This window comes from Sciurus vulgaris (genome assembly GCF_902686455.1).
Source record: "Sciurus vulgaris genome assembly, chromosome: 2".
NCBI classification, from domain to species: domain Eukaryota; kingdom Metazoa; phylum Chordata; class Mammalia; order Rodentia; family Sciuridae; genus Sciurus; species Sciurus vulgaris.
The window spans coordinates 181,305,927-181,330,397 of record NC_136462.1 but is presented as its reverse complement, the minus strand read 5'-3'; the positions used below and the strand labels follow the sequence as shown (position 1 = coordinate 181,330,397).

At 53.7% G+C, this 24,471-nt stretch overlaps 1 protein-coding gene across 2 annotated transcripts; it reads right to left on the bottom strand.

Annotated features, from left to right (window-relative positions):
- Window positions 1–4: 4 nt before the first annotated feature.
- Window positions 5–22,982, bottom strand: MYH7B (myosin heavy chain 7B). 2 transcript variants are annotated; one of them, XM_079128124.1, is made up of 42 exons: window positions 22,964–22,982; window positions 22,481–22,605; window positions 21,089–21,195; window positions 20,808–20,951; window positions 20,084–20,240; window positions 19,787–19,814; window positions 18,689–18,785; window positions 16,543–16,566; window positions 16,336–16,428; window positions 16,136–16,199; window positions 15,057–15,155; window positions 14,107–14,210; window positions 13,807–13,945; window positions 13,409–13,527; window positions 13,182–13,331; window positions 12,886–13,056; window positions 11,641–11,820; window positions 11,420–11,552; window positions 11,251–11,327; window positions 10,631–10,718; window positions 10,327–10,444; window positions 8,749–8,872; window positions 8,526–8,662; window positions 7,629–7,884; window positions 6,564–6,806; window positions 5,658–5,834; window positions 5,430–5,575; window positions 5,072–5,162; window positions 4,601–4,990; window positions 3,901–4,027; window positions 3,692–3,810; window positions 3,407–3,603; window positions 2,921–3,270; window positions 2,680–2,804; window positions 2,460–2,575; window positions 1,666–2,062; window positions 1,455–1,580; window positions 1,181–1,351; window positions 989–1,093; window positions 812–907; window positions 240–377; window positions 5–149 (listed from the first exon to the last, which is right to left on the bottom strand). In XM_079128124.1, the coding sequence occupies exons 2-42, from the start codon at window positions 22,569–22,571 to the stop codon at window positions 138–140; spliced, it is 5,826 nt and encodes a 1,941-aa protein (XP_078984250.1). In that variant the 5' UTR covers window positions 22,572–22,605; window positions 22,964–22,982; the 3' UTR covers window positions 5–137. The 2 variants fall into 2 exon arrangements, with proteins under 2 accessions (XP_078984250.1, XP_078984249.1); XM_079128123.1 differs by lacking the exons at window positions 18,689–18,785; window positions 20,084–20,240; window positions 20,808–20,951; ... (1 more) ...; window positions 22,481–22,605; window positions 22,964–22,982 and having other exon boundaries at window positions 19,787–19,807.
- Between the last annotated feature and the right edge of the window lie 1,489 nt (window positions 22,983–24,471).

The following is a 24,471-nucleotide window of genomic DNA, read 5'->3' as shown; positions in this document are numbered from 1 at the left end:
GCTGTGGCTGCAAAGATGGCCTTTATTCAGGGTGGTCCAGGGTTTGGGGGATGTTGGATTGTCAGCCAAAGGGGGCGAAGAAACCACAGGACAACAGGTGTCCCTCTTCATAGCCCAGGGGTTCGAGACTCAGGTTCTCACTCCTTGTGCTAAGAGTTGAGGAAGGATGAGTGAGCTGCACCACCTGCCACCCCCAACCCACACGCGCAATGGAAGGCGGTGGCCATCGGACCCCTCACCTTGGGGCCCAGGGCATCCCGGGTCCGTGCTCGCAGCTTGTTGGCCTGGGTCTCTGCCATGTCTGCCCGCTCCTCTGCATCATCCAGCTCGTGCTGGGCCTTGCGATACTTAGCCAGGTTGGTGCTAGCCTGCTGTTCCTGGGGGTTACATAGGGCCTTGGTTCCCCTTTGGTAGTAACAAATGGTCATTCTGGTCCCCATCCCATTCCCAGAAGGAACTGGCTTCTCCTGGTCTTCTACTCTACTCTACCACCAGCCTCCCTCAACACCAGGAACCACAGCAGGAAGAAGGAAGTGGAGACTACTTCAGGAGGTGCCTGAGTGCCAACCTGCCCATCAGAGGCAACCCCCAAGCCTGGCCAGGGGAAAGCACATAGGGCCAGGGACAGCTTGGTCTAGTCTCTTCTGGAGCTTTCAGGAAATTCTCTTCCTGTAGGGGGCAGGTGGTCACTGCACTCGGAGAATAGGACAGCCTGCTGCTGATGTCTCACCTGACCCCAGGGCCACAGTTGAAATTGGGTCACCCTGGCCTCTGACTAGTCTCCTGTGTTCCCAGACCCTGGTGTACTTACCGCCTCCTCAAACTGTCGCTTGTAGCTCTTGACCTTGCTCTGCAGCTTGTCTACCAGGTCCTGCATGCGAGCCAGGTTCTTCCTGTCCTCCTCGGCCTGAACAGGCAAAGGGGACTCAGGGGTTGCCTGGACTGGGCCAGCTCCAGGGCTGCCCAACAGGATGGACCCATCACCCACCTGGTATGCGAGTTCCTTGACCCGGCGCTCATGTTTGCGCACCCCCTTGAGGGCCTCAGCATGCTTCTTCTGCTCTGCATCAAGCTCGGCCTCCAGCTCCCGCACCTGCAGACAGGGTGGACCTGCTTGCTGGCAGTTCTCAGTCACCTGCCCACCCACCCTGCTGGGGAAGGACTAGGGGCCTGCACACACCTTGGCCTCCAGCTTTTGCACCTGCTTCTTCCCACCCCGGAGGGCAGCCTGTTCGGCCTCCTCAAGGCGTGCCTGCAGCTCTCGCACTGTCTGTTCCAGAGTCTTCTTCATCCGTTCCAGGTGTGCACTTGTGTCCTGCTCCTTCTTTAGCTCCTCAGCCATCATGGCCGCCTATGAGGGAGGAGGTAGCATGGTCAGGAAAGGACCAGCCCCGGGGAAGCTCCTTTGGCCTCTGCTCTACCCCTGACCCCACAGAGTCCTGGCCCAGTCTCACATCAGTGATGGCCTTTTTGGCCTTCTCCTCAGCCTCCCGTCGCTCCTGGGCAGCCTCCTCTACCTCCCCACTCAGCTGGGCCAAGTCCACCTCAAGCTTCTTTTTCTGGTTCAGAAGCCCTGTGTTCTGTGGGGAGGCAGAGTCTCAGCCGGCCAGCAGGCCCCTGCTCCGCTCCCCACAATCCTTGTGGACATCCTTGTCCCAATCCCACCTGTGAATGCAGGAGGTTGAGGCGCTCAGTGGCCTCCAACAGTTCCTGCTCTGCCAGCCGCCGGCTGCGCTCGCCCTGTTCCAGGGCAGCTCGCAGCTCTTCCAGCTCTGCAGCCAACAACGCTGTGCGGCGCTCCAGGGCCTGGGCCTGCTCGCGGAGCTCAGCAGCCAGCCGATGCTCCTCATCACGCCCTGCCTGTTCCTCCTTGAGTTGGGCCTGCAGCAGTCGCGTTGCTGCCTGTGCCTCCATGGCCTGGCGGGTGGCATGGCCCAGCTGCAGCTCCAGGTCATTGAGGTCACCCTCCATCTTCTTCTTAAGCCGCAGTGCCTCGTTTCGGGCTCGGGTCTCTGCATCCAGGGAGGCCTGCAGAGACTCCACTGCGCGCTGATGGTTTCGCCTGTGGGAGGCAGGATGGAGGGCAGGCTTGGCTCATGGAGAGGCAGGCGCAGAGCATGCACTCGCAAATACCTAAGGACCCTTGGAGATAGGAACCCATTTGGGGAACCAGTGTCCCTCCCTGTTGTAAAGCCCATTGTGGCTGCCAGTTGTCCACCAAAACAAGGGAGGCCCTGAAATACATGGACTGAACTCTGGCTCTACCCCACTGTGTGATCTTGGGGCATACTTTAGCCTCATGGAGGTTCACTTCTAGAATGGGGAGAACCACCCCAACCTGAGAAAGCCATGTGGCAGCGTCAGACTAGATGCCTGTGCCAGTGTGCTACCATGAGCATAGCAACACTGCCTTCCATCATCGCTCCACTCTCAGGAGGCCAGGAGGAGAGGTACCAGACCTCAAGTTAGTGCACTCCTCATCCTTTTCCGCCAGCTTTCGGTCTACTTCTGCCTTGACCTGGGACAGCTCCAGCTGGATCCGCAGCGTCTTAGTCTCCTCCAGTTCCAAGGCCCCCTGGGAATGCAGAGTAGGCAGTACAGGGTGGGGGCCAGGGATAAGTGGTCAGGAAGCAGGAAGAGACCAGTCAGCATCCACCCATCCCTGCAGCCAGTCCTGACCTCAGCCTCCTCCAGTGCTGCCTGCAGCTCACTCTTCTCCCCTTCCAGTGCCTTCTTGGCTTTTTCTAGTTCCTGGATGCTCTTCCCATTAAGGCTGACCTGGTCTGTGAGGTCACTGATCTCCTCTGCAGAATGGAGAGGGTGTTGAGGGGCCACCCCAGGCTCACACCCCAACCCAGGTCACTTTCTTCACTTTTAATTCCAAGGGTGACCCTAAGGTGCTTCCAAGTCCATGTCCTACCCTGTAAGTTCTTGTTCTCCCGCTTGAGTGTTTCCAGTGCCTCAAGCGCCTCCTCATGGCTATGGCGCAGCCGAAAGAGCTCTGTGCCTAGGCCACGGGCCTCCCTCTGTGCTGCCTCCAGCTCCCGCTGCATCTCCTCCTCCTGCCGCCGACGCTCCTCCAGGGCCCTCTCCAAGTGCCGCTGCTTCTTGTCCAGGGCAGCAGCCGCTGAGGTCGCCCGCTCCAGCTCCAGGGTCACGTCCTCTGACTCTGTCTGCAGCCGCAGCTTGGCCTTCTCCAGCGACGAACACTTGGCATTTGCGGCCTCTACACCCTCTTCTGCCTCTTGCAGCCGCAGGGCCAGCTTCTTTCTGGGCCATGGATCAGACAGGGTGTGGACTATGGAGGGAGGAGGCCAGCAGAAGAAAGGACCTAGCATCTCCCCTCGCCCCCTGCTGGCCCCAAGGCACAGGCATAAATGTGATGGCCTGGCCACCAGAAGCTCACTTGGCCTCCTCCAGCTCCTCAGTCCTCTGGATGGCATCTGCCTCATACTTGCTCCTCCACTGGGCCACCTCAGCATTGGCCTTGGACAGCAACCGCTGCATCTCAGCCTGGGCCTCAGCTTCCTCCTCATGCTGTTCCCGCAGGAGGTCACAGTCATGCCGCAAAGCCTGCACAGCATGGGCCAGCGCACTCTTGGCCTGCAGGGACATCCGGGCCTCATCATCAGTCCATGCTGATGGCCCCAGCATCCAGCTGCCCATTCTATGATCACTGGCACCAGCTCACCTTGCTTTCTTCCTCTAGCTGCCTCCGCAGTTCCTCCAGGCTCTGGGCGGCTGAGGTCTTCCCACGGCTCAGCTGGCTGATCAGAGACTCCTTCTCTTCCAGCAGGCGGCCAAGCTCCCCTACAAGCAAAGGGCACGCAGACAGGTCAGGTGGGTGAGGGGCAGTACCTAGGTCACACCCAGTGTGGCCCGGCTGAACCCTGACCTCACCATTCTCCGTCTGTAATCGCCCACGCTGGGTGTTCACATCCACCAGTTGCCGCTGCAGCTCCTCCACCTTGATCTTGGCCTCACTTAGCTGATCCTCATAGGCCCTGCACAGCTTCTCTGCACTGGCCTGGGACCCAGAGTCAGGGATCAAGACAAGTTTGTACACCTGAGGGCAGGGATCTGGAGCTTCCAGAGACTGGGACCTGGGATCAGGAACTGGAAAGCTAGATATGGGCCCAGGAATCAAGGGGAGACCAAAGATCCACATTCAGGGTCAGGGGTTCTATTGCTAGGCTCATAGCTTAACTAAGGACTCAGAGTGAGAGGGCTGGACCAGTCCCAAAGCAAACAGGTCAGGTGAACATTTGGATACTAGATTTGGTGTCAGCTAAGGATAACAATCACCAGAAGTCAAAAGCTCATGGGTCAAAGTCAGGTGCTGGGTTCAGAACAGCAGAATCAGGACAGGTATTAGTTGAGTTCAGGAGTCAAAGGCTGGGGTCATAACTACTGTTGGGTCAAGGGTCTGAGGTGAGAATTGGAAGCTGGGTCACAATGTTCTGGAACCATCAGAATAGGGATGAAGAATCAGGGTTGGATGCTAGGTTAAAGGGTCCAGGGTCAGGTTCAGGGTGAAGGCTGTTGTGGGGTCATGGGGTGGCCAGGGATCAGAGGTCAGAGTGAGGAAGAAGGCTGATACCTTGCCTCGGGCCAGCGTCTCCACACTGGCACCCAGATCGTCCACCTCCATGCGCAGCTCGCTCTTCTCCTTTTCCAGTTTTTGCCGTATCCGCTGCAAGCTGTCCACCTGTTCTCCCAGCTCAGCTGCGCCATCTGCCTGCTTACGCCGCAGGGCAGCCACTGTGGCCTCATGTCTCAGTGCTGCCTCCTCCAGTTCCCGCCGAAGCCGGCCCAGCTCAGCCTCACGCTTGCGGCAGCCCTCACGCTGCCCAGCTGAGGCACCACCAGCTTCCTCAAGTCGCTCACTCAGCTCTTCCAGCTCTCGAGCCGCTTCTGCCCGCTGCTTTTCCACCCGGGCCCTGGCTGCACGTTCAGCCTCCAGCTCTTCCTCCAGCTCTTCAGCCCGTGCCTAGGTGGGTAGATAGGTGGCGACATCAGCTGGTGGGCCTCTGACCTAGGCCTGGCCTGCCTGCCCACCCTCCCCTCGCACCTGCAGCTCCTTGATCTTCTTCTGCAGCTGGGCGCCCAGGAGCTGCTCATCTTCCACCCGCAGGTTCAGCTGACTCAGCTCCGAGTCCTTCCTGTGAGCACAGGGTGGGATGAGCCAGCTCAGGCCCTGTCATCCACCTGCCTGGGCCCCCATAACCTCCAAGCAACCTCCTTCCCTGAGACTCTAAGTGGCCACATTCCTATGCACCTGCTGCTCTCATCCCTGAACCAGGAAGAGCAGGACACTACCCCTGCCCTGGTGACCCATTTCTCAACCCCAACCCCACATTCACTGAACCTCCACAGTAACAAGACTAATAGATCCAGAAGGGAAGGACCTGGTCAGGCCCCACACCTACTTCTTGAGCTTCTCCTCCAGCTGCTGCTTGTCCTGGGTAGTGTCCGTCACCGCCTCCTGTGTCAGCTTCAGGTCGCCCTCGAGCTTGCGCTTGGCCCGCTCCGTGTCCATGCGCAGCTTCTTCTCCTGCTCCAAGGAGCACTCCAGCTGTGGAGCAGGGTGGGGCTCAGCCTTAAGCCAGCCACTACTTGCCCACCAACCCCATGACCCCTGAGCAGCCCTAACTCACATCCTCCACCTGCTGCTCCAGCCGCAGCTTGGCCTTGGCCAGTGCACTCACGCGGTCTTCCTCGGCCTGTAGGTCGCCCAGCGCCTGCTGGTGAGCCTCCTGCAATGCCTTCTTCTCTTTGGTCAGCCGGGCCACTGATTCATCCAATGTGGCCATTTCTTCCGTCAGGTTCTTCACCTATGCCAGGGCCAGAGTCACCAAGGGGAAATCCCTCCCAATACTCTGGTCTCAGCAGCCACCACCCAGCAGGTGAGAGCAACTGCCCCTTCCAGCTGAGGGCTCAGGCGAGTCACTACACTGTGAGCCTTCCTCAGGGTGAGTGGAGGAATTAATGGGTGAAGCTCACTGAGCCCTGAGCACAGTGCACAGCCCAGAGTAAGAGACTGGTGTATGTCAGTGGCTTGTAGTGTCCACAGATGTTCAAGTTAGTCCTGGCCTAGTCCTAAGCACCTGTGAGACCCTTAACAAACATCCTCCACCGCAGCTCCCCTTCCCCCTGTATAAATAAACGCAGTACTCCCAGTGCTGTGAACCACCATTGTAAGCATTCGTGATAGAAGCCACATGGGGGATGTGAGGGGCGGGTATGGGTTCCTGCCCTCCAGGATCAAGTGGTCCTGGCTGGATGAAAATTATTAGCATTTGCTGAGCTTCCAGTGTGTGGCGCCCTTAAGTGAAGGCCATTTACATGCTGAACCCTAGGCTACCCTAGGCTACCCTACTGAGGCAAGCTCTGTTACTCTCATCTGACAGATGAGGAAACTGAGGCCCATAAGAGGCAGTTAGTTACCTGCTCCAGGTTACACAATAGAGGCCCAACAGAGAGTCAGGGGGGGGACCTGCAGCTGCCTGGTCCCCTTCAGTCCCCAGGCTGAGGCCCTGCCCCATAGCTGACCCTGCCCACACCTTGTTCTCAGTGGCTTGCTTTTCTTTCTCAGCCTTGGCCAGAGTCAGCTCCAGGTCATCAATGTCCTTCTTGAGCTCTGTGCATTCATCCTCCAGCTTACGCCGGCGAGCAGCCAGGTCGGCGTTCACCTCCTCCTCATCCTCCAGTCTCTCATTCAGCTCCTTCACCTTTGCCTCCAGCTGCACCTTGGATTTGATCAGCAGGTGGCAGCGCTCCTCAGCATCCGCCAGGTTCTCCTGCTCCTGGAGGGGACACAGAGAGTGAAGCCAAGCTGACTCAGGGTCAGCTGAGGAACAGCAAGCCAGGCCATTGGTTTGTCTATGCAAAGGTTTGACACCCACACTTGGCTGGGCCAAGAACCAATGTCTTGACCTGCTCTTGGCCCGAGTGGGGAGAGGGGCAGAAGTGGCACCATGAAGAAAGTAACATTAGACAGGCTGGGGCAATCCATGGAGAGGCCTAAGAAGCGCTCTAGGAGGAAAGCCCACTGCCCACACCCATGTGCTGGGCTGAGGTCTTGAGGGGCGGGTTGGGCAGTGGCAGACATGTGGAGCCCTGCATGGCCACAGAGGGACTCCTGGAAGCTATCCCTGAAGGGGCTCAGACATCCTTTCCTGTTTCCTGGCTGCATAACCATCTCCAGCCCTAGTGATGACCACGAGTACCTCCAGGGCTGGCACACAAGCAATACTGAAACTGTGTGGAAGGAAGGACAGTCTGCTCTGTGGACCTGGGGAGTTTCCAGACCTTTGGTCCCTACCCCTGGTTAAGGCCTATCACCTACCACCTGTGGCTTCAGGGAATACCAGGGGTGAGGGCTTTAGGACTCAGACAGACAAGGCCTGCAGATGGGGGCTGAGTATGAACACAGCCTCATCAGATGGCGCCTTCAGAGTAGGAAGACAGATCCAGGTAAGACCTGAGCAGCCGGAGCATTCCAGGGCCACCCTGGCTCTGGATCTTGTGGGTGTTCCTTCAGAGAAGCCTGGGGTTCTCAAAGTGCCAGGAGACACCGAGTCATCAAGGGGACTTCCTCATCCTCCTCCCACCCCACCACCACTCACTGCCTGTAGCTGCAAAGCCAGGTCATTCTTCTCCTGGGTGACACTGACGTGAGTCTCTTCTAGCTCCTGGCGCTTAGCCTCAGCAGCAGCGAGTGCCCCTCGAAGCCCCCGCAGCTCTGCTCGCAGGGCCGCCAACTCCTCCTCAGCCTGTGCTGAGCGCAAGAGTGGCTTCATCTTGAAGAAGAGCTTCATCCATGACCAATTCTTGACAGCGTTGAAGGCACGGATGTTCCACTGGATGGTGAACAGGGCATCCCTGGGGAGAGGCAGCCCGTGAAACAGGCCCACGACTGCCTACTTCAAGGGGTGACTGAAGTTTCTTGAGCACCTACCCTTGGCCTCCCACTAAGACGTGTTACCACATCTAGTCTTCCTGATGATCCTCTGGAGTGGGTCCTAATGCCTCTGGGTTAGGGGTGAAGCTGAGGGAGCAGGCCCCACAGTCTGCCTCCTGGAGGCACTCTTGAGGCCCACATGTCCAGTGCTTGAAGACCGCAGAGGGGGCTCAGCCACCAGGCTGTGGGGTCTGCTGCCTGGGCTTATGCCCAGCACTCATTGGGTCTTTACTGGATCTGACTGAGTGGGTGGAGGCAATCACAGCACCTACCTCTTAAGACTGCCTCAAACTTTAGTCAAGAAAATGCAAATAAGGTATCTGTCCTGAAGCCTGGAAAACACTGAAAGCCATTATCACCCCTCCAAGCCCTGACTCCGGTGGCGCGCAGTGGAGTGGTGAGTGCTGTCAAATTCTAAGGCATGGAAATGGAGGCTGGGCATCTGGGGACACAGAACAGAGCCTCACCCCAACAAGCCACAGGGAGGGTAACCTGACCACAAGGCAGCATGACAGGGCTTATAGAGCCTACATCCTGTCCCCATCCCTTCTCTCACACCCACCTGCCTCCCAGCATACGCTGGTACTCAAGTCGCATGAGGCGACCCCGGCTCCGTGCCTGCAGCAGCGTCAGCACCTTGGCCAGGCGCTGGTCTCGGAGCTCCTCCAGGACACCTAGAAGCCCAGCCTTGAAGAACACCTGGGGGTGGAGGGGACAGCCAGGTGTGACTCCTGCCCAGTGTAACCCCACACCCGCGATCGACCCCAACTCCAGTGAGCCTGGACCTTGGTGTGGCCAAACTGGTACTGGGTATGGTCAATGTCCAGTGAGCCCAGCAGCTTCTCTGTGGCTTTTCTGCTGTCCATGAAGGTGTCGTCTGGGATGGCACTGGGATTCAGGATGCGATACCTAGGAAAGCAGGGAAAGACTGGTGAGAGGACAGCGCACAGGCCACTGAGAATGGGGACGCCAAAGAGAGAGAAGGCGACTGGGTAGCAGGGAACCATTCCTGGCCCTTCAGAAGTGGAAGGAGAAGTTCCAGAGAGGCACACTGAGCAAGGTGGTAGGGAAGGCAGTGCCGAGTTAGGGGCTGGGCATGTTCTGTTTGAGACCCTCAGGGTGTTTAAATGCACTGAGGAAGTTCTTTAAGAGGATGTCATTTTGACAAAAGGCATATGCTACTTTTAAAAGGTAACATCCTGTACCACATCACAAAACTGAAGGAACATTTGGAAAAATTCTCAAAATGAGTAAGGCGCTGGGCATGGTGGTGCACACTTGGAACCCTAGCAATTCAAGAGGCTGAGGCAGGAAGACTGCAAGTTCAAGGCCAGCCTCAGCAACTCAGTGAGGCCCTAAGCAACTTAAGACTCTATCTATCTCACAATAAAAATAAAAAGGGCTGGGGATGTGGCTTAGTGGTAAAGTGCTCCTGGGTTCAATCCCTGGTGCCAAAACAATTACAAAGAGCAAGGGTTCCCAGTATGTCCCTTTCTTAAATGGACACCTGTGCCTGTGCAGAGGAAGGAAAAAGCCCAGAAACATGGAAGGCCCTTCACTACGTGGACTCATTAAACAAATCACATGGTTCACTAGCCTATGGGATGTTATACAGCCGAAAAAATAAGAATGCTGCAGACTTATGCCTGCTGATGAGGAACAATCTTCAAGACGGACAGCTACATGAAAGCAAACTATGGGAGAGTTCACATGCCTTTTAGAAAGGACTATGTGGATGCCCAGTTACTTCTAAAAGAGGAGGAACTCTGGGTATCTGTAGTTTAACAAAATCAAACCTTTGGAGGGAAGAAGGAAGGCAGCTGATGGTAGTGACTGAGTGCTCACTGTCAGGCATCATGAAGCCCAGCTCTGCTGAGCTCCAGAAGAATAAAGCAAATCTCCCTCTTGACTTTCCTTCAGGGTGTCTGCTGCAGACACTTCCAATTTGACATGCTCAGAGTTCAAACCCCTACCCTGTCACTTCCCCAGATCAAAACACCCTGCTTTGCATCTTGCATCAACCTCCCAGTTGCTCAGGCCACAAACCTGGGAGTCACCATACTCTTTCCTTTCTTTCTTACTCCGTATCCTGGTCATTGGAAGGCCTGTTGGCTCCACCTCCCATATTTACCCCAAGTCTACTCCCTTCTCTCCCCAGGCCCCTTTCCAGGTCCTAGCCACCCCAGGGAGACTTGCCCAGCCCCTCACTGTCCCTGGCCTCTTCTTTAGGAACTGGAACCTTCCTTTATCCCATAGGCTCTAATATAAGCCTTTCCTGCAGCTTCCACCTGGAGCTGAGAGCCAAGGAAGGGAGCTGAGGGTGGAGGTGGAAAAGGAGCCAGGCAGGGCCAGGAGCCACCCACCGCTGCCTGAAGTCGGCATAGAGCAGCCTGTTGGGGAATCCTTGGCGGCAGATGCGGATCCCCTCCAGGACCCCATTGCAGCGTAGCTGGTGCAGAACCAAGAAGGCGTCCATGACCCCTGGATATGGTGGGGAAAAGGAAAAGGTCAGAGGTCTAAGGATACACTTCAGGTGTCATAGAGAAGAGTCTAGACCCAAGGTCTAGACCCTGGTTTTACTTTGAGGCTGTGCAGACCCTGCAAAGGCAGGGGAGAAGACTTGTCTTCCCTTCTCCAGTGTCCCCACATACCCCAAGCCAGCCCTACCTGGGGTCTTGTTCTCGTTGGGGACAATGCAGCGGACAAAGTGGGGCTGTGTGGCCCGCAGGTTGGTCATCAATTTGTTGAGGTTCTCCTGGGAGTGGGGAGAGTGGGGAGAAGGTACAGAAGGCAGAGAACCACAATTGGATGTCGCACTGGATCGGGGCTGGAGAGGACTGGGCAGAGGTCCTAAATGTAGGACTGGGGATGCAGCTCAGTGGTGGAGGGTGTGCCTAGCATGCACGAGGCCCTGGGTTCAATCCCCAGCACGCCAGAAACCACATCAGAGGTGCCTAAACATGCCCTGCACCTTTGTTCTTTCACTCCTGCTCTTTGTGGCATGGTCCTCTCCTGTCATCACAACCAAAGTCTCCACCCCGCCACCAGATCCCCATCCCTCACAGAGGCCCATGGCTCCCTTCCCTCCCCCCCCCCAGCCCTGCCCAGGCAGCATGGGGACGGGTAGCAGCACAGACTTGCTGTGATGTTCACGTGGAGACGAGTTAAACATCACTGCAAGTCTTAACAGCCGCCCGCCCAGGGAGCAGGGGACATGGCAGGGAGCACAGGATGGGCTGGAGGCTGGTGAAAGCAAGGGTCTGCATGGGGCCCACTCTGGACCTCACCTTGTGCAGCTGGGACACAGTCTGGAATGATGCTGCCTTTTTACGCTTCTCCTTCACCCCAGACTTAGGGGGCTCAGCTGTGGAGAGACAGGAGACGCAGTCAGACACTCCAGAAAATGCCACTCCATGGGCCCTTATGGGAATGGCAAGCTTGTTCCTCAGTACTCACTGGAGCAGGAGCCTGCATAGTTCTCATAGAGGGTGGCCAAGAGCCTGTTCTGTGACTTTTGGAAGATGGGGACCACGGTCTCATTCAAAGGATCCTTGTTTTTCTCGAGCCAGCCCACAATGCTATAAGGCACCTGGCAGAGGCAAGACAGGTGCTGAGCCAAGGGGAGGGAACCCCAAGGAGGGGAGCAGCAGAGGGGTGTGATTCCAACAGGCACCTACCACGCCTGCATAGTGGACCACCTCAAAGTGGGCCTGGTACTTGCGCTTCTTATCAGGTCGAGGCTGCTGGAAATTGGGTGACTTCCCTGCATGGTTGTCATACAGCTTGGCCCGAAAGCTGGCATCTGAGGCCTTGGGGAACATGCACTCCTCCTCCAGGATGGACAGGATGCCCAGCGGCTGGGGATAAAGACCAAGTTTGAAGGGCCAGCCCATCCTGGCTGGGCTGGACCCGTTTCCCAGACCACCTCCCTCTGGGAAGACATTCCAAATCCCCAACCCGAGCCATCTCCCCCAAAGATCAGAGACCAAACCCACTTCTGGAAGCCCCAACTTCTGAGAGAAAAACAAAAGTGAGTGTTGGCTTCCAAACCACTATGTACAATTCCCAATAACCAAATTTCCTTTGTTCATGAGATGTGTACAAACCCAATACCCATTCTCACCTCCACGACATCTACAGCTCACACATGGTAACACACAAATATATAAGTTAAAAAAAAAAAGAGGCCACCAAGTCCACATGGCTTCCTCACTATCTGTGGGAACCTTATGCCTCAATAAGCTTCAGCTTCCCAACCTGCTATCTGGGAAAGTGATTATCTTCAGTGCCAAATGTAACAACAAAAGAAATCCATCACTGAAATGCCCAATGGTTGGGGACTATATGAGAATCATCTGCTCCATGACCTACTCTGCTCAATATTCAAAATGCATGTGCAGAGGAAAAGTAAGATATGAACCGAGTTTGTGTCCATAAAGAAAATATATACCCAGGACAAAGGATATGGAGGAAATTAACTCAAGGGCCAGGACAGGCTATAGTAAGAGTGGAGGGAAACATTTTTACCTCTTTATTTCTAATATTTATTTCCAAATTTAATTTTCCTCCATTCTTGGTACAATAGGGAAATACATGGTATGTTTCACAATTAAATAAACATGGAAACACTTTGTCCTGCACAGGGCAAGTTGGAAGACCCAGTGAAATTGTGGCTGCAAAATCATGTGCACCCAGAGGGGTTGTTGCCAACAGACTTTCACACTCCCATTGCTCACACACACCAACACTCTTTCACATCCAATCCTGCACACCTATACAAACATTCCCATTCATACCTGCATACACAGTCACAATCATACATGAATATGCTTACTTCAATGTAAACCACACACACACACACAGGCTTGCTCACAAATAAGCACACACTCCCCTCCTCACAGGGGCCTTGCCTGGGGCCCCACCTTCTCAATGAGGTCAATGCAGGGCTGCAGGTCAAGGCCAAAGTCAATGAAGACCCAGTCGATGCCCTCACGCTTATACTCCTCCTGCTCCAGCACAAACATGTGCTGGTTGAAGAACTGCTGCAGCTTCTCATTGGTGAAGTTGATGCATAGCTGCTCAAAGCTGTTGAACTGAGAGGGAGGTGTCCAGCTCAGCAGATGGGATAGAGGAACACGTGAAAGCTCACCCTGCCCCCTCCCACCCATGCTGCCCCACTTCAGAGAGAACTCAGCCAGGGTTGCAGGTCTGTCCTCACCTCAAAGATCTCAAACCCAGCAATGTCCAGGACCCCAATGAAGAACTGCCGGGGCAGCTTTGTGTCCAGTGTCTGGTTGATCCGAGACACCAGCCACCGAAACAGCCGGTCATAGGTGGCCTTGGCCAAAGCGCCCACAGCAAACACCACCTGGGGGAGGAAGAAGGCTAGGCTGGAATTTGATAAGGAGGGGACCCTGCCTAGCTGCCTCACTAACCTCCACTCACCTGCTCCACACTCTGCCCCTTGGTCACGTATTCATTCCCCACACGCACCCGGGGGTGCAGAAGGCCTTTGAGGAGGTCCCCACTGCTGACGCCCATCAGGTAGGCAGCCTTGTCAGCACCTGGCAGGGCACATGGGTTGGCTAAGAAAGGAGGAGGGCAACAATGTGGGCACTTGGCTCTATTGCCTCAGCCTGGGATTAAGAGGAGGGGTGGGAGGGGTCAAGTTCAAGACCAGCACACTGTCAGCCTGGGGAGAGTAAGGGTCTGGAGTTGAGTAGGAGCACAAAACACTGAGGTCAAAGGTTGTGGACATGAGTGAGGGTTAAAGATCATGGACAGGACATGGTAATGGAGTCAATGTGAAGGCCAGGTCAGACCAGGGTCAGGTCCCCTCTCACTCTCAGTGCCATCGGCCTCGGCCTGCTCCTCTCTTTGCTTCTGCTTGAACTTCATGTTGCCAAAGTGCAGGAGGGCACCCACGATCTTGTAACAGGCACACTTCTCATCCACGCTGAAGCCCAGGATGTCCATGGCATGCTAAGGGTATGGGGAGCACAGAGGATTGAGAAGTCTGGGGTCCTCCAGGTCCAGCCAGGCACTGCCACTGATGGTGCTCCCTGATCCCTACCCAGCCCACACATCCATGAGCCCCCACACCACAGGCACCCTGCTCAGCTCCCCAGCCCCACAGCCCATACGTCTGTGGCGATGAGCTCCTCCCCATCGTCCATATTATCCACAGTGATGACACCCTGGCTGCAGAAGTGGTAGTCGTAGGGGTTCATAGACAGAAGCAGCATATCTGTGGGCACGAGGCAGCAAAGGGCAGATCAGGCTATGTCCTCTAGCCCAGCATGACAGACCTTAGGGAGCCCAGCCAGCAGGAGTCTAGGGCCCTCCCAGGACTTGTCCAGTTTCTGATCCCCAACCCCATGCCTTCTTTTTATTTGTTCCTTCGCCCCCCCCGCCCCGCCCCCCAGTACTAGAGATTGAAACTAGGGCCTTGTTCACGTTAGGACAAGAGCTCTGCCACTGAACTATACCCTCGTCCCTTTTATTCTTTTTTTTTTTGGGGGGGGGGGGGGGGGGGATTCTCTTTGTTTATGCTTCACTGAGGAATGAATCTCTGTCTCTCATGGCCACCCCTCTGGCCCTAGTGCTGGAACACAGGGAAGACTAGATTCTGCCCTCAAGGGGCTTGTAAAGGAGGGAACTTATGGACAGTCACTGGGTCCACTGTGATATGGGTCAGGGGGCTCTAATCTCAAGAGGGACTTCAGTTTCTTTTTTTTTTAATTTTTAACTGTAGCTGCACACAATATCTTTATTTTTTTATGTGGTACTGAGAATCGAACTCAGTGCCCTGCACATGCTAGCAAGTGCTCTACCACAGAGCCACAACCCCACCAGGGACTTCAGTTTCTTTGAGAAGATATATAAGGACAGCAGAACCAAGAGGCCTGCTGCCTGGCACAGGAAGGAGAGAACTCAATAATAACCAGAAGTTCCAGAAAGGAGTGCAGAGACAGAAACAGGCTCTGAGTGCCAAGGAGGGAACAGCCATCCCAGGGCCTGGCCTGATGGGGGCCAGGAAGAGCCAGGCAGTCCCCTTGGGTTATGACTCCTCCCCTCCATCGCTGGCCCTCACCCTGCAGCTCTGGCTTCTTTCCGGAGAGGATCTGATAGTAGATGTGGTAGCCACGCTCACCAGGCAGCTGGAAGATCACTCGAGATTTCTCTAGGAGATCTGCAGAAAAGGGGCACTGACCTCCCATCTCCTAGACCTCCCCAGAGTGGACACCCCAAGAAGGGACAAGGGGTAGGGAGGAAGTGACAGTTAGGAGCAGGGGATGTGGAAGGTTGCTGTGTCCACAAACAGGTCAGCACCTGCATCACTCTGTGGGATGTGTCTATTTATACCGCTGTATCTCTGGCCACATGTGCATGTGCGTGTGTGTGTGGAGACTTTCATTTGCTGGTGTGTTAGTCCATGTGTGCTTATCTATTCAGGATCTGACATGCATCCAAAGAGGGGGAAGTGGTCAGCACAGCAGCTCTTCTGTGGGTGTGACCCACTCGTGTGGCCCAAACAGTGGTGTCTAGGTAACTGGACTATATCAGACAGGATGAGCAACCATGCAGACAGGTGTTAGGAGCATTCTCTTAAGTGTGGACATGAGGCTGAGGCAGAAGGAACAAAGGGGCAGACGTGCCTGATCAGGGGCGATGGACAAGATGGGATGCAGGCAGACCCAATCACAGGAGCCTTACTGGCTAAATAAGAATTTGGTGATCCCATCTTAGATTTTTTTTTTTTTTTTTTTTTTTTTTTTTTTTTTTTGCAGTGCTGGGGATCGAACCCAGGGCCTCGTGCTTGCAAGACAAGCGCTCTACCAACTGAGCTATCTCCCCAGCCCAAGAATTTGGGTCTCTATCGTCAGGTGACAGGATTTAGGGAAGGTTTTTAAGCGGGGACAGGTCAGGATCAGAGAGACTGTGGCTGGAAGACCAAGCAGAGGAGTGAGGCTGGGAACCCCTAGGGAAGCTGGTGCGACATTGTGTTGAAAGGTAAGGTGGCCTGAAATGGGCAGTGGTCTGATGGCGGAAAAAAAAACTAGGGCAGGTGGAGCCCTGAGGACTTGAGCAGGATGCCAAGTCTGAATGGAAAGGCTCAAACTAGCTCTGTCCCTTCTTCCCCACCCCAGCCCTCCCCTCCCCCCGACTCACAGCTGTCAATATCTGCAGAGGCCAGCTTCCCAGAGGGACCAAAGTGAATGCGGATGAACTTGCCCTGCAGGCAGAGGAGCTGCCCTCAGTCAAGGCGCTCAGGCCGCTGCCCAACCCACTGAAGGCTCCCACCACATGGGTCCTCCTGGCTACTGATCCCTCTCCACCCCCGGCCACCCACTCCCACTGTGGCCACTCACAAAGCGGGAAGAGTTGTCATTCCTCAGGGTCTTGGCATTGCCAAAAGACTCCATGGCAGGGTTGGCCTCAATGATTTGATCCTCGAGGGTGCCCTAGTGGTGGAGGAGGGGACGAGGGGTCTCTCAGTGCTGCCTGCTGACTGGGAAGGGGAGGGGGCTGCTCAGGACTTCATCATTGTTGCCCCCTCACACTGGCCCCATACTTACCCCAGTCTTTGTTGCCAGAAATTGCTAGGGGGTGGGGAGAAGAATATATTAGAGGATGTGCGGTCTCCCAGGTGTTGGTGGGGAGGGAGAGTTAGAAGGACAGTGAATGCAGCGCCCGTCCCCCGCTTCCCACAGCTTGGCCCCTGGGTGGTTAGGAGCAATGTTAGAAAGGCACAGCGGGCTCAACCCTAGCCAGCAGCTTCAGGCAGGGGCTGCATCAGGGTCTCCTCCTCACTGCCCATTCCCTCCAACGTCTCTGCCTCTTCAGTACTCTCTCACTTTCCACGCCTATGCAATGCCACCCATCCCAAGCCCTAGGGGCTCTTGACTAAAATCTCCCCTTCAGCCAAAGCCCCCCCCCCCCCCCCGCCAGGAAGGCTTCCCTGATGCTCTGTGGCTGGAGGAGACCTCTTTCCTGCTCTGAACCTTCCTACCCTAACCTCCCTCTGATGGCCCTTCCATATACCTCTTTGTATTGTGATTACGTGTGTTTTCATCGTATGCTGTACACCTATTATTCAAAAAGGCCCTACCAGGTACCTGTTATTAGACCTAATTTGCAAATAAGGAACCCAAGACCCAGAACTGGGAGCTGATCTGCTCAAGCAGATGGTAGAGTAGGCCAAACCCAGGCCTCCTGCCTCCCTCAATGCCTACCAGTCTTATGTGCCTCACCCAGAGGGACTTTAGGAACTGAGCCTTGCTCCCTCTTCCCCTCCTAGCCTCATCCTTCTCTTCCCTCCATTTTCTTCTGCCTTCTCTTCCCTACCCTGGATGCCATAAACCTGAGAAGAAAAAGAGAGGAAGGAAGGAATGGATTCTGGAGAGAGCAGATATGCCACAAGGGACTTCGGGATTCACTTATTCACCTCCAGGAAGCCCAAGACTTAAAAAATGCCCTCAGAGACATTGTTGGGAAGATGGAGGCAGGAAGGAAATAGCAGGTCCCCCCTCTTCACACACTCCCATCTAATATGTTTGTGCAGGGTTCCCTCCAGGACTGTTGGGCCAAGGGAGAGGGTCAATACAGCTTTCAAGTTCCCGTGTCCTGTGGGCAGCCTTCCCTCTACCTCCCATGCCTGACCCTTTATCCTGGACTCCTTTCTGCCCAGGTGCTCCCTGCTCCCAAGCCTCTCCAGATATGTCCTTGACAATTTTGGCCTTCCCCTGCTATTTTTCCTATTGCTGGACCTACAACTTTCTGTAGATCTCCCTAAAGATCTTTTGGAAAACAGGATGGGAAGGGAAGGAAGAATACCAAAAAGTCAACGGCAAAAAACAAAACAATGAAAACAACAACGGCCACAATCAAAAACAAAACTAAAACAAAAATCAAAAACCAAGAAAATAAAATGGGAAAAAAGAAAAGGGGGGGTGGATAAAAAGTAGAAAAGAAGAAAAAAGAAAAATGCCCCAGAATAAAGCAAGGCTCAACAGGACCAGGAGTGGGGGCTGTGCAGAAGGCTTCTGGAAGGAAATGGCAGCCCATTTTGGGGTAGATGTGTGGGGGTGAGGGAAGAGCCACAGAACTCTGAACCGCTGGCCCCTGAGCTAGGAATAAAGACAAAACCAAAACAAAATGGGGAAAAGGAAAAAAAAATCCCACCTCTAAGAAATTTTCAAAAACCTTAGCGTATCACAGGTCACAAAATCACTGAGAACACCCAGTACCCTTGACTCTGGCTACTGAATGTCTGTGTAAAGCCTGTTCCCTCTGGCTGAGCAGGTAACTGTCTTTGGTGTGTGAAAACCAAGAAAACAATGACTTAACAGGAAAAACACCCTATTTGGTAAGCTCTCTCAAAATACAAATGTTACAATGAAAGAGAAAAATCACACAAAAAAGTTTAGGAACAGCATCACAGCACAGCCATCCTGTGTTACAGGAGGGAACACTGTGGCAGGCGGGTATGGGGCTAACTCAGTGTGCTTTAGGTGGCCACAGTTTTTCAGGTCAAGCCTTGCTCAGGCCAGAATCTCCCACCAAGGTGAGAGGCTCAGGCAGGGCTGGGAACTGTGGGGAGTAACATTTTAAAAAGGGGAAAAAGAAAGAAAGAGGGAGGGGAAAAAAAAAAAAAAGAAGGGGAAGAAAGAAAAGAAAAAGCGAGAAGCAGTGGGAATCTGTGCCCAAGTGGGCAAGTCTTACGGCCTTCTTGCCTGGCCCGTCTCCCAGGGCAGCGACGATGGCAAAGTACTGAATGACCCGCTTGGTGTTAACCGTCTTACCGGCCCCCGACTCTCCGCTTGGACAACACAAACATGAGTCACCAATGCCCATCTTGCCTAGATCCCCCGGCCCCAATGCCCTATCCCTCAAGCAGGACACCCTTCTCTCCTTCCCCCATCACTCAGCACTCAACTCAGTACCCCCAAGTCCAAACCCTCAGGGATAGATCAACCCTCAGGGGCTTTTACAAAGCAAGCCAGCAACCCATTCCTGTGAGATAACACACATGAGGGTGCCACTGTTCACTAAGCACTAACTTAGCTCCAGGTGCCAGGCCAAGTACTGGACCTCCAATGGCTTAGTTAAGCCTTAGGAAAGAAATCCTGTAGACAGGTACCATTACCATTTTATGCATAAAGAAACAGGCCTCAAAAGTTCTGGACTGTCCCTGCTGTGTGCCAGGTACACATATCAACTCATTAACTTATTATTCTATATAGTAGGTAGGATTGTTCTATTTTTATTGGTGAGGCTCAGAGCTCCAGGGCATACAACAGGAAATGGAAACATGAGAACCTGACTCCAGGTCTATCTGGTTTCAAGGCCTCTGCTCTTAACTACCAGGCTGCAAGTTTTTGCATGTGTGTGTGCATGTGTACACACAGACATTGTCCATATTGGCTTGGCTGGACATGAACCTGATATGTAAGAAATCTACCACCTTTCTTTGCCTTCAAAGGAAGAAGGATCAGAGGTAAAAGATGGTGAGGAGGAGGAAGGGGAAAGGAAATCCCTCCTTCTTCCCCCTTTTCTCCTTAGCAAAAATTAGAACCCCCAAAGGATCAAGGTGGAGATTCTGGGCCCTGGGGAGAAGCAGTACTGGAGCTAGGCCTCCCTATTGGTCACCCACAAATGGGGGCAGAAATGCTTAGGCCTGATTTAGCTTCAGCTGGCAAACTGGCTCCCGATGGCAAAAACCCTGCCCTCAAGCACTTCGGATTCAAAGTTGGGAAATTATTTTGGTTCTATCCCCTTCCTGCTGCATATCCCACCCCACCCCCAGAGCCCCACACTCACGTGATCAGCATGGACTGGTTCTCCCTGTCTGGAGGAAAGAGGAGGGGATAGAAAAGTCAGCCAAGGTGGAACATGTGGGGTGTTCAAGGCACCAGCAGGCAGCCCCCAACAATCCAGGGACAAAACCAGGAAGGGCAAGTGGGACAAGCCAGTCTGGAGAGGCACATAGCTGCGCTAGTCTCCAGAAGCATCAATGGATGGCAGTACAAGAGGAGGGAAGGGCATCCTCTACAGAGGCCTCCCTGGAGGCGGAGGTAGAGGTCTTGAGTGGGGGAGAGGAGTGGAGGCAGCCCTTACTGCGCAGCATGTCGTTATAGGCATTATCCGCCACTGCGTATATATGAGGTGGGGCCTCTGAGCGGCGCTTTCCCTTGTAAGCGGCCACAACTGAAGCCGTGTAGACAGGAAGCCATTTGTAGGGGTTGATGGTGACACAGAAGAGGCCCGAATATGTCTGCGGAGACAGTTTATAGGGAGGGTTTTGTTTTGGGGTGCAAATTCCACATTCCCAGGAGCCAGTCCTCACAACACCATGACCCCTGTGATATTCAAGGAGACACTTGACAGGCCATGCCACCTCCTCTTTTTTTTTTTTTTTTTTTTTGCTTGTTTTGTTTTGTTTTGTGGTGCTAGGGATCAAACCCAGGGCCTTGTGCTTACAAGGCAAGCACTCTACCGACTTAACTATCTCCCCAGCCCCCACCTCCTCTTAACTAACCCTTACTCCTGTCCCCAGCTCCGCCCCCCGGCTGGTGACTCCGCCCCCACAGGGCCAGCTAACCTCCTTCCACGTCCCAGCAGCAGTAGTTGCACCCCTGTGGATCGCAGCCATGGCTCCAGCTCTGCCAGAGCCCTGGATACGCCTCTACCACACCAGGATCCCACCACGCCCTACCTCTGGGCCGCCTTCACATTTGCCTAGGCTGTTCCCCAAGGCCAGCCTCTACAACCACAGAAGCCTTGCTTCTAGCCCCACCTCCATCCCCGCCCACTAGCAGCCCCCACCCAGCGCGCAGCTCACGTAGATCATCCAGCGAGCATAACGCTGGCGCAGGTTGTGCAGCACTGCTGCCTCATTGAGGTGCGTCATCATGGCCATGTCCTCGAGTAAGTCGAAGCGGGGTGGGTTCATAGGCTGCAGCTCAGTTTCACGTACTGTCAACACCTGCCAAGAAGGGGTGTCATATGGTGAGTGCTGCAGAGAAACCTACTGACCCTTCCTCATTCCCAGATGGTTCCCAAGGGTCAGGAGTTTTGCCCCCAAGAATAGAGGGACTAATCTCAGGAAAAGGTAAGCTGAACCTTCTGGTCTTTGGTCTCCACGGTGACTCTGCCCCCAGTAGCCTCTGACTTGACCTCAGCCTCCACATAGGCATCCTGTTCATCCGGCACCCAGACCCGCTTCTTTCCTAGGTGCCAGAAAGATCATTGAGCCTTTGAGAGTGGCTTGAGCCCTTCCAAGGGTCCAGGTGGGGTTCCCAAGCCTGTTCATAGAGTTGTACCCCTCCCAGGAACTACTCTACTAGGAAGCAGAAGTCCCAGTGAATACCCCTCCAAACCCAGGCAGAGCTGGCAGTCCCTTGAGATCTCCAAGGATCCCGATCGGAGTAACGGTCTTGGTAGCACGTGTGGGTTCAGAACCCTGCTTCAACCCTACTTGCCCTGCAACCTGGGGAAAATCCCTCATTCTCTCTGGAGCTGTTTCCTCAAATGCACAATGTCTTGAGGCTTTCCTAGGTCCTATGTGGAGCAGTCCCTCAATATCAGGAGCATAACTTTCAGGGGTTTTTGCCTTCCCCATTTCATTGAAGACTCAGGTCTAACTGTCTGTGCTCTTTCCTGCCACCTCTTTCCAGCTGTTTTCAGAGTTTTGGGTAGCCCAGATTTTGTGATAGTTAAAAAACAGACTCAGGTTGCTGACTAAAGGTTCTATTCCTTTCCTTTGTACTTGCTAGCCAAGTGACTTGTTCAGGATCATCTGCTTAACTTGAAGGCCTCAGGTCAACATAATGCAGACTCATATGTTAAAAAAAAGCTTATTTAACAATTCAAGGTGGCAACAGTAGAGTGCTCAATCAAACAACAGATCCTTTAAGATTGGTGCCCTGTGCAACCACAGAGGTTACACACCCTTGAAGCTGCCTCTGGCCCTGTCCCCACCTTCCAGGTTGTTGAGAGGATGCATGCAAAGGCATCTGCATCTGGACCTGGCACACAATAAGCACTCAATACACATTACCTATTGTTATTATTGTCCTATGAGCAATCCAGGTCATAAATAGTAGTCTTTATTTCTGTCTCTAACAAACAGTGACTTTGGCTCTGCAGAAAGCACTAAAAATAAGATCAGCATAGGTTTTTTTGGACATGTTGAGGCTACCTGCACACATGCTACTGGTCTCATCTCAGAGGCCTCAGGTTCCAGCCTGAATCCTCATAGACTCAGCTCCAGGAGGCAGGTGGTATTATCCCATTTTATAGAGAGACAAATCAAGGCTTGCTGACAGACACACATAATCCCTGGGATTTTAGCCTCTAAGACTTAGAATCTGAGGAGCAGGTCCAGAGCTAAGGCTGTCAGGCCAGAGTGGCACTTCAGCCTGAACTGGAGTATCACTCTTCTCCATTCCTGGTATGAGTTCAAAAAGGCTTCTCTGAGGCCATGCCCATCCCCCACCCCCAGCCTTCACTTACCATCCCATGGGACAGTGTGCACCTTCATCAGCTCCTGGTAGCCTTGGCGGAGGTAGCGGGCAGACTCTCCAAGTTCACTCACATCCATCATGGCAGTAAGAAGTGGAGAAAAAAGGCCTGGAAATCTGGGGAGTTCAAGGTGGTCCTAGGCAGTATGCATTGAATATGGCAGTGACAAGGAAACTGAGGGACCAAGGGCCCCACACTGAGGCAGGATCCTCCAACCCAGACGGCCTGATACTAGGTAACTCCCTGGTTGAAACCCGTGTGTGTGTGTGTGTGTGTGCGCGCGCGCGCGCGCGCACGTGTGTGTGTCTGTCTGTCTCTCTCTCACACACACACACACACACACACACACACACACACACACACACACCATAGCACATAGCATCCTCTCCTACAGATATGGAAGATCTGTAGTGCCACCCATGGGCACTCTTGCCTGCCAACCATTTGGCTCCCACCCCAGCCCTGATCACCCACCTCAGCACCGCGGTGAGGGCAGGGAGTTGTGCTACCCCTTTTATTGCTGCCGTCAAGGTCATTGGAGGAGAGCTATGTCAGCAATCTCCACGTGTCACAGCCCCCCCAGCCTGGCTACAGGACACAAAAGGCAAATTCCCTTTTATCTCCACCAGCATGGCCCCTGGGCTATTTTTACCTCCCATTGTCAGGGGATCACAAAGGCAGAGAGAGACACTCCACTCAGAGACAGGGAGGCTGGGATTCAGAGACTGACAGGGGCAGAGACAAGGCAGTGAGGAACTCAGAGAGAGAAACTGAATAACAAAGAATCTCTTACACCCACAAAAAGACCCTCACCCCCAGAAATGGAGAACAAAAAGACTCAGAGAGGGGGAGCCACAGAATGCCCTCTGAGACCATCTAGTTCAATTCTCCTTACACATCCAGGGAGACTGAGTCCCAGAGAAAGAACATTGGCCAAGCCTCACAAATCAGCAGAGATAGATCCAAAAGAGAAACAGAATGAAACATCCCTCTCCAGCACCTAGACACTATCTCTTGTATCCCTGCTTTTGTCTCCAGCTCTCTGAGGGTACCTAAGAGAAACCATATATGAAGAAAACCAGCCCTGGGACCATAAAGTAAAGGAATGATTGAGCTGAAGAGGAAACAAATCCAGGAAATTTAGACCAATTAGGAACCCCTTCATATTCTGACATTCAAGATTCAAAGGAGCCAGGCCCACACTTGTAATTTCAGTGACTCAAGAGGCAGAGGCAGGAGGATCTTAAGTTCAAGGCCAGCTCAGCAAGAAAGCAAAATCCTCTCAAAATAAAAAATAAAAAGGGCCGAAGATGCCATGTATGGTGGCACATGCCTGTGATCCCAGTGACTAAGAGACTGAGATAGGAGGATTGCAAGCTTGAGATCTGCCTCAGCAACTTAGCAAGGCCCTGAGCAACTTAACAAGATCTTGTCTCAAAATAAAAAATAAAAAGGGCTGGGGATGTGGCTCAGTGGTTCAATACCCAGTACTCCCCACCCCCAACAACAAAAAAAATAGGAGCTGAGGATGTAGCTCAATGGTAGAGTGCCCTAGATTCCATCCCCAGTATTGCAAAAAGAAAAAGATTCACAAGGAACCAACTTCCTTTACCCCAATCTCAACAGGTTTTGGGGTGCTGACAGTCTATAGACTTCAGAATGTATGGGAGCACTTCCAGGCTTTCCTGTCCATCATCTCATTCAGGGTTTGAATTTGACAATCAAAGAATCCAAGAACCTTAGACACCTGACACACAAAACTAGAGAGTTTCAGAGCCTGGATTCTAACCAGATGTCAGATAGAGTTCATAGAGAGAAATCTTCTGTTCTGATGGGCTAACTACTTCAAATGCATAGATGTACCAAATAAAAAATTTAAAAGTAATTTCTAAAATATCTTTTCAACCACGCACAGTTCAAAAACTGGCAAAACTAACGTATGGGATTGGAAGTGGAAGAGTGGTCCTCTGAGGGAGTGTAAT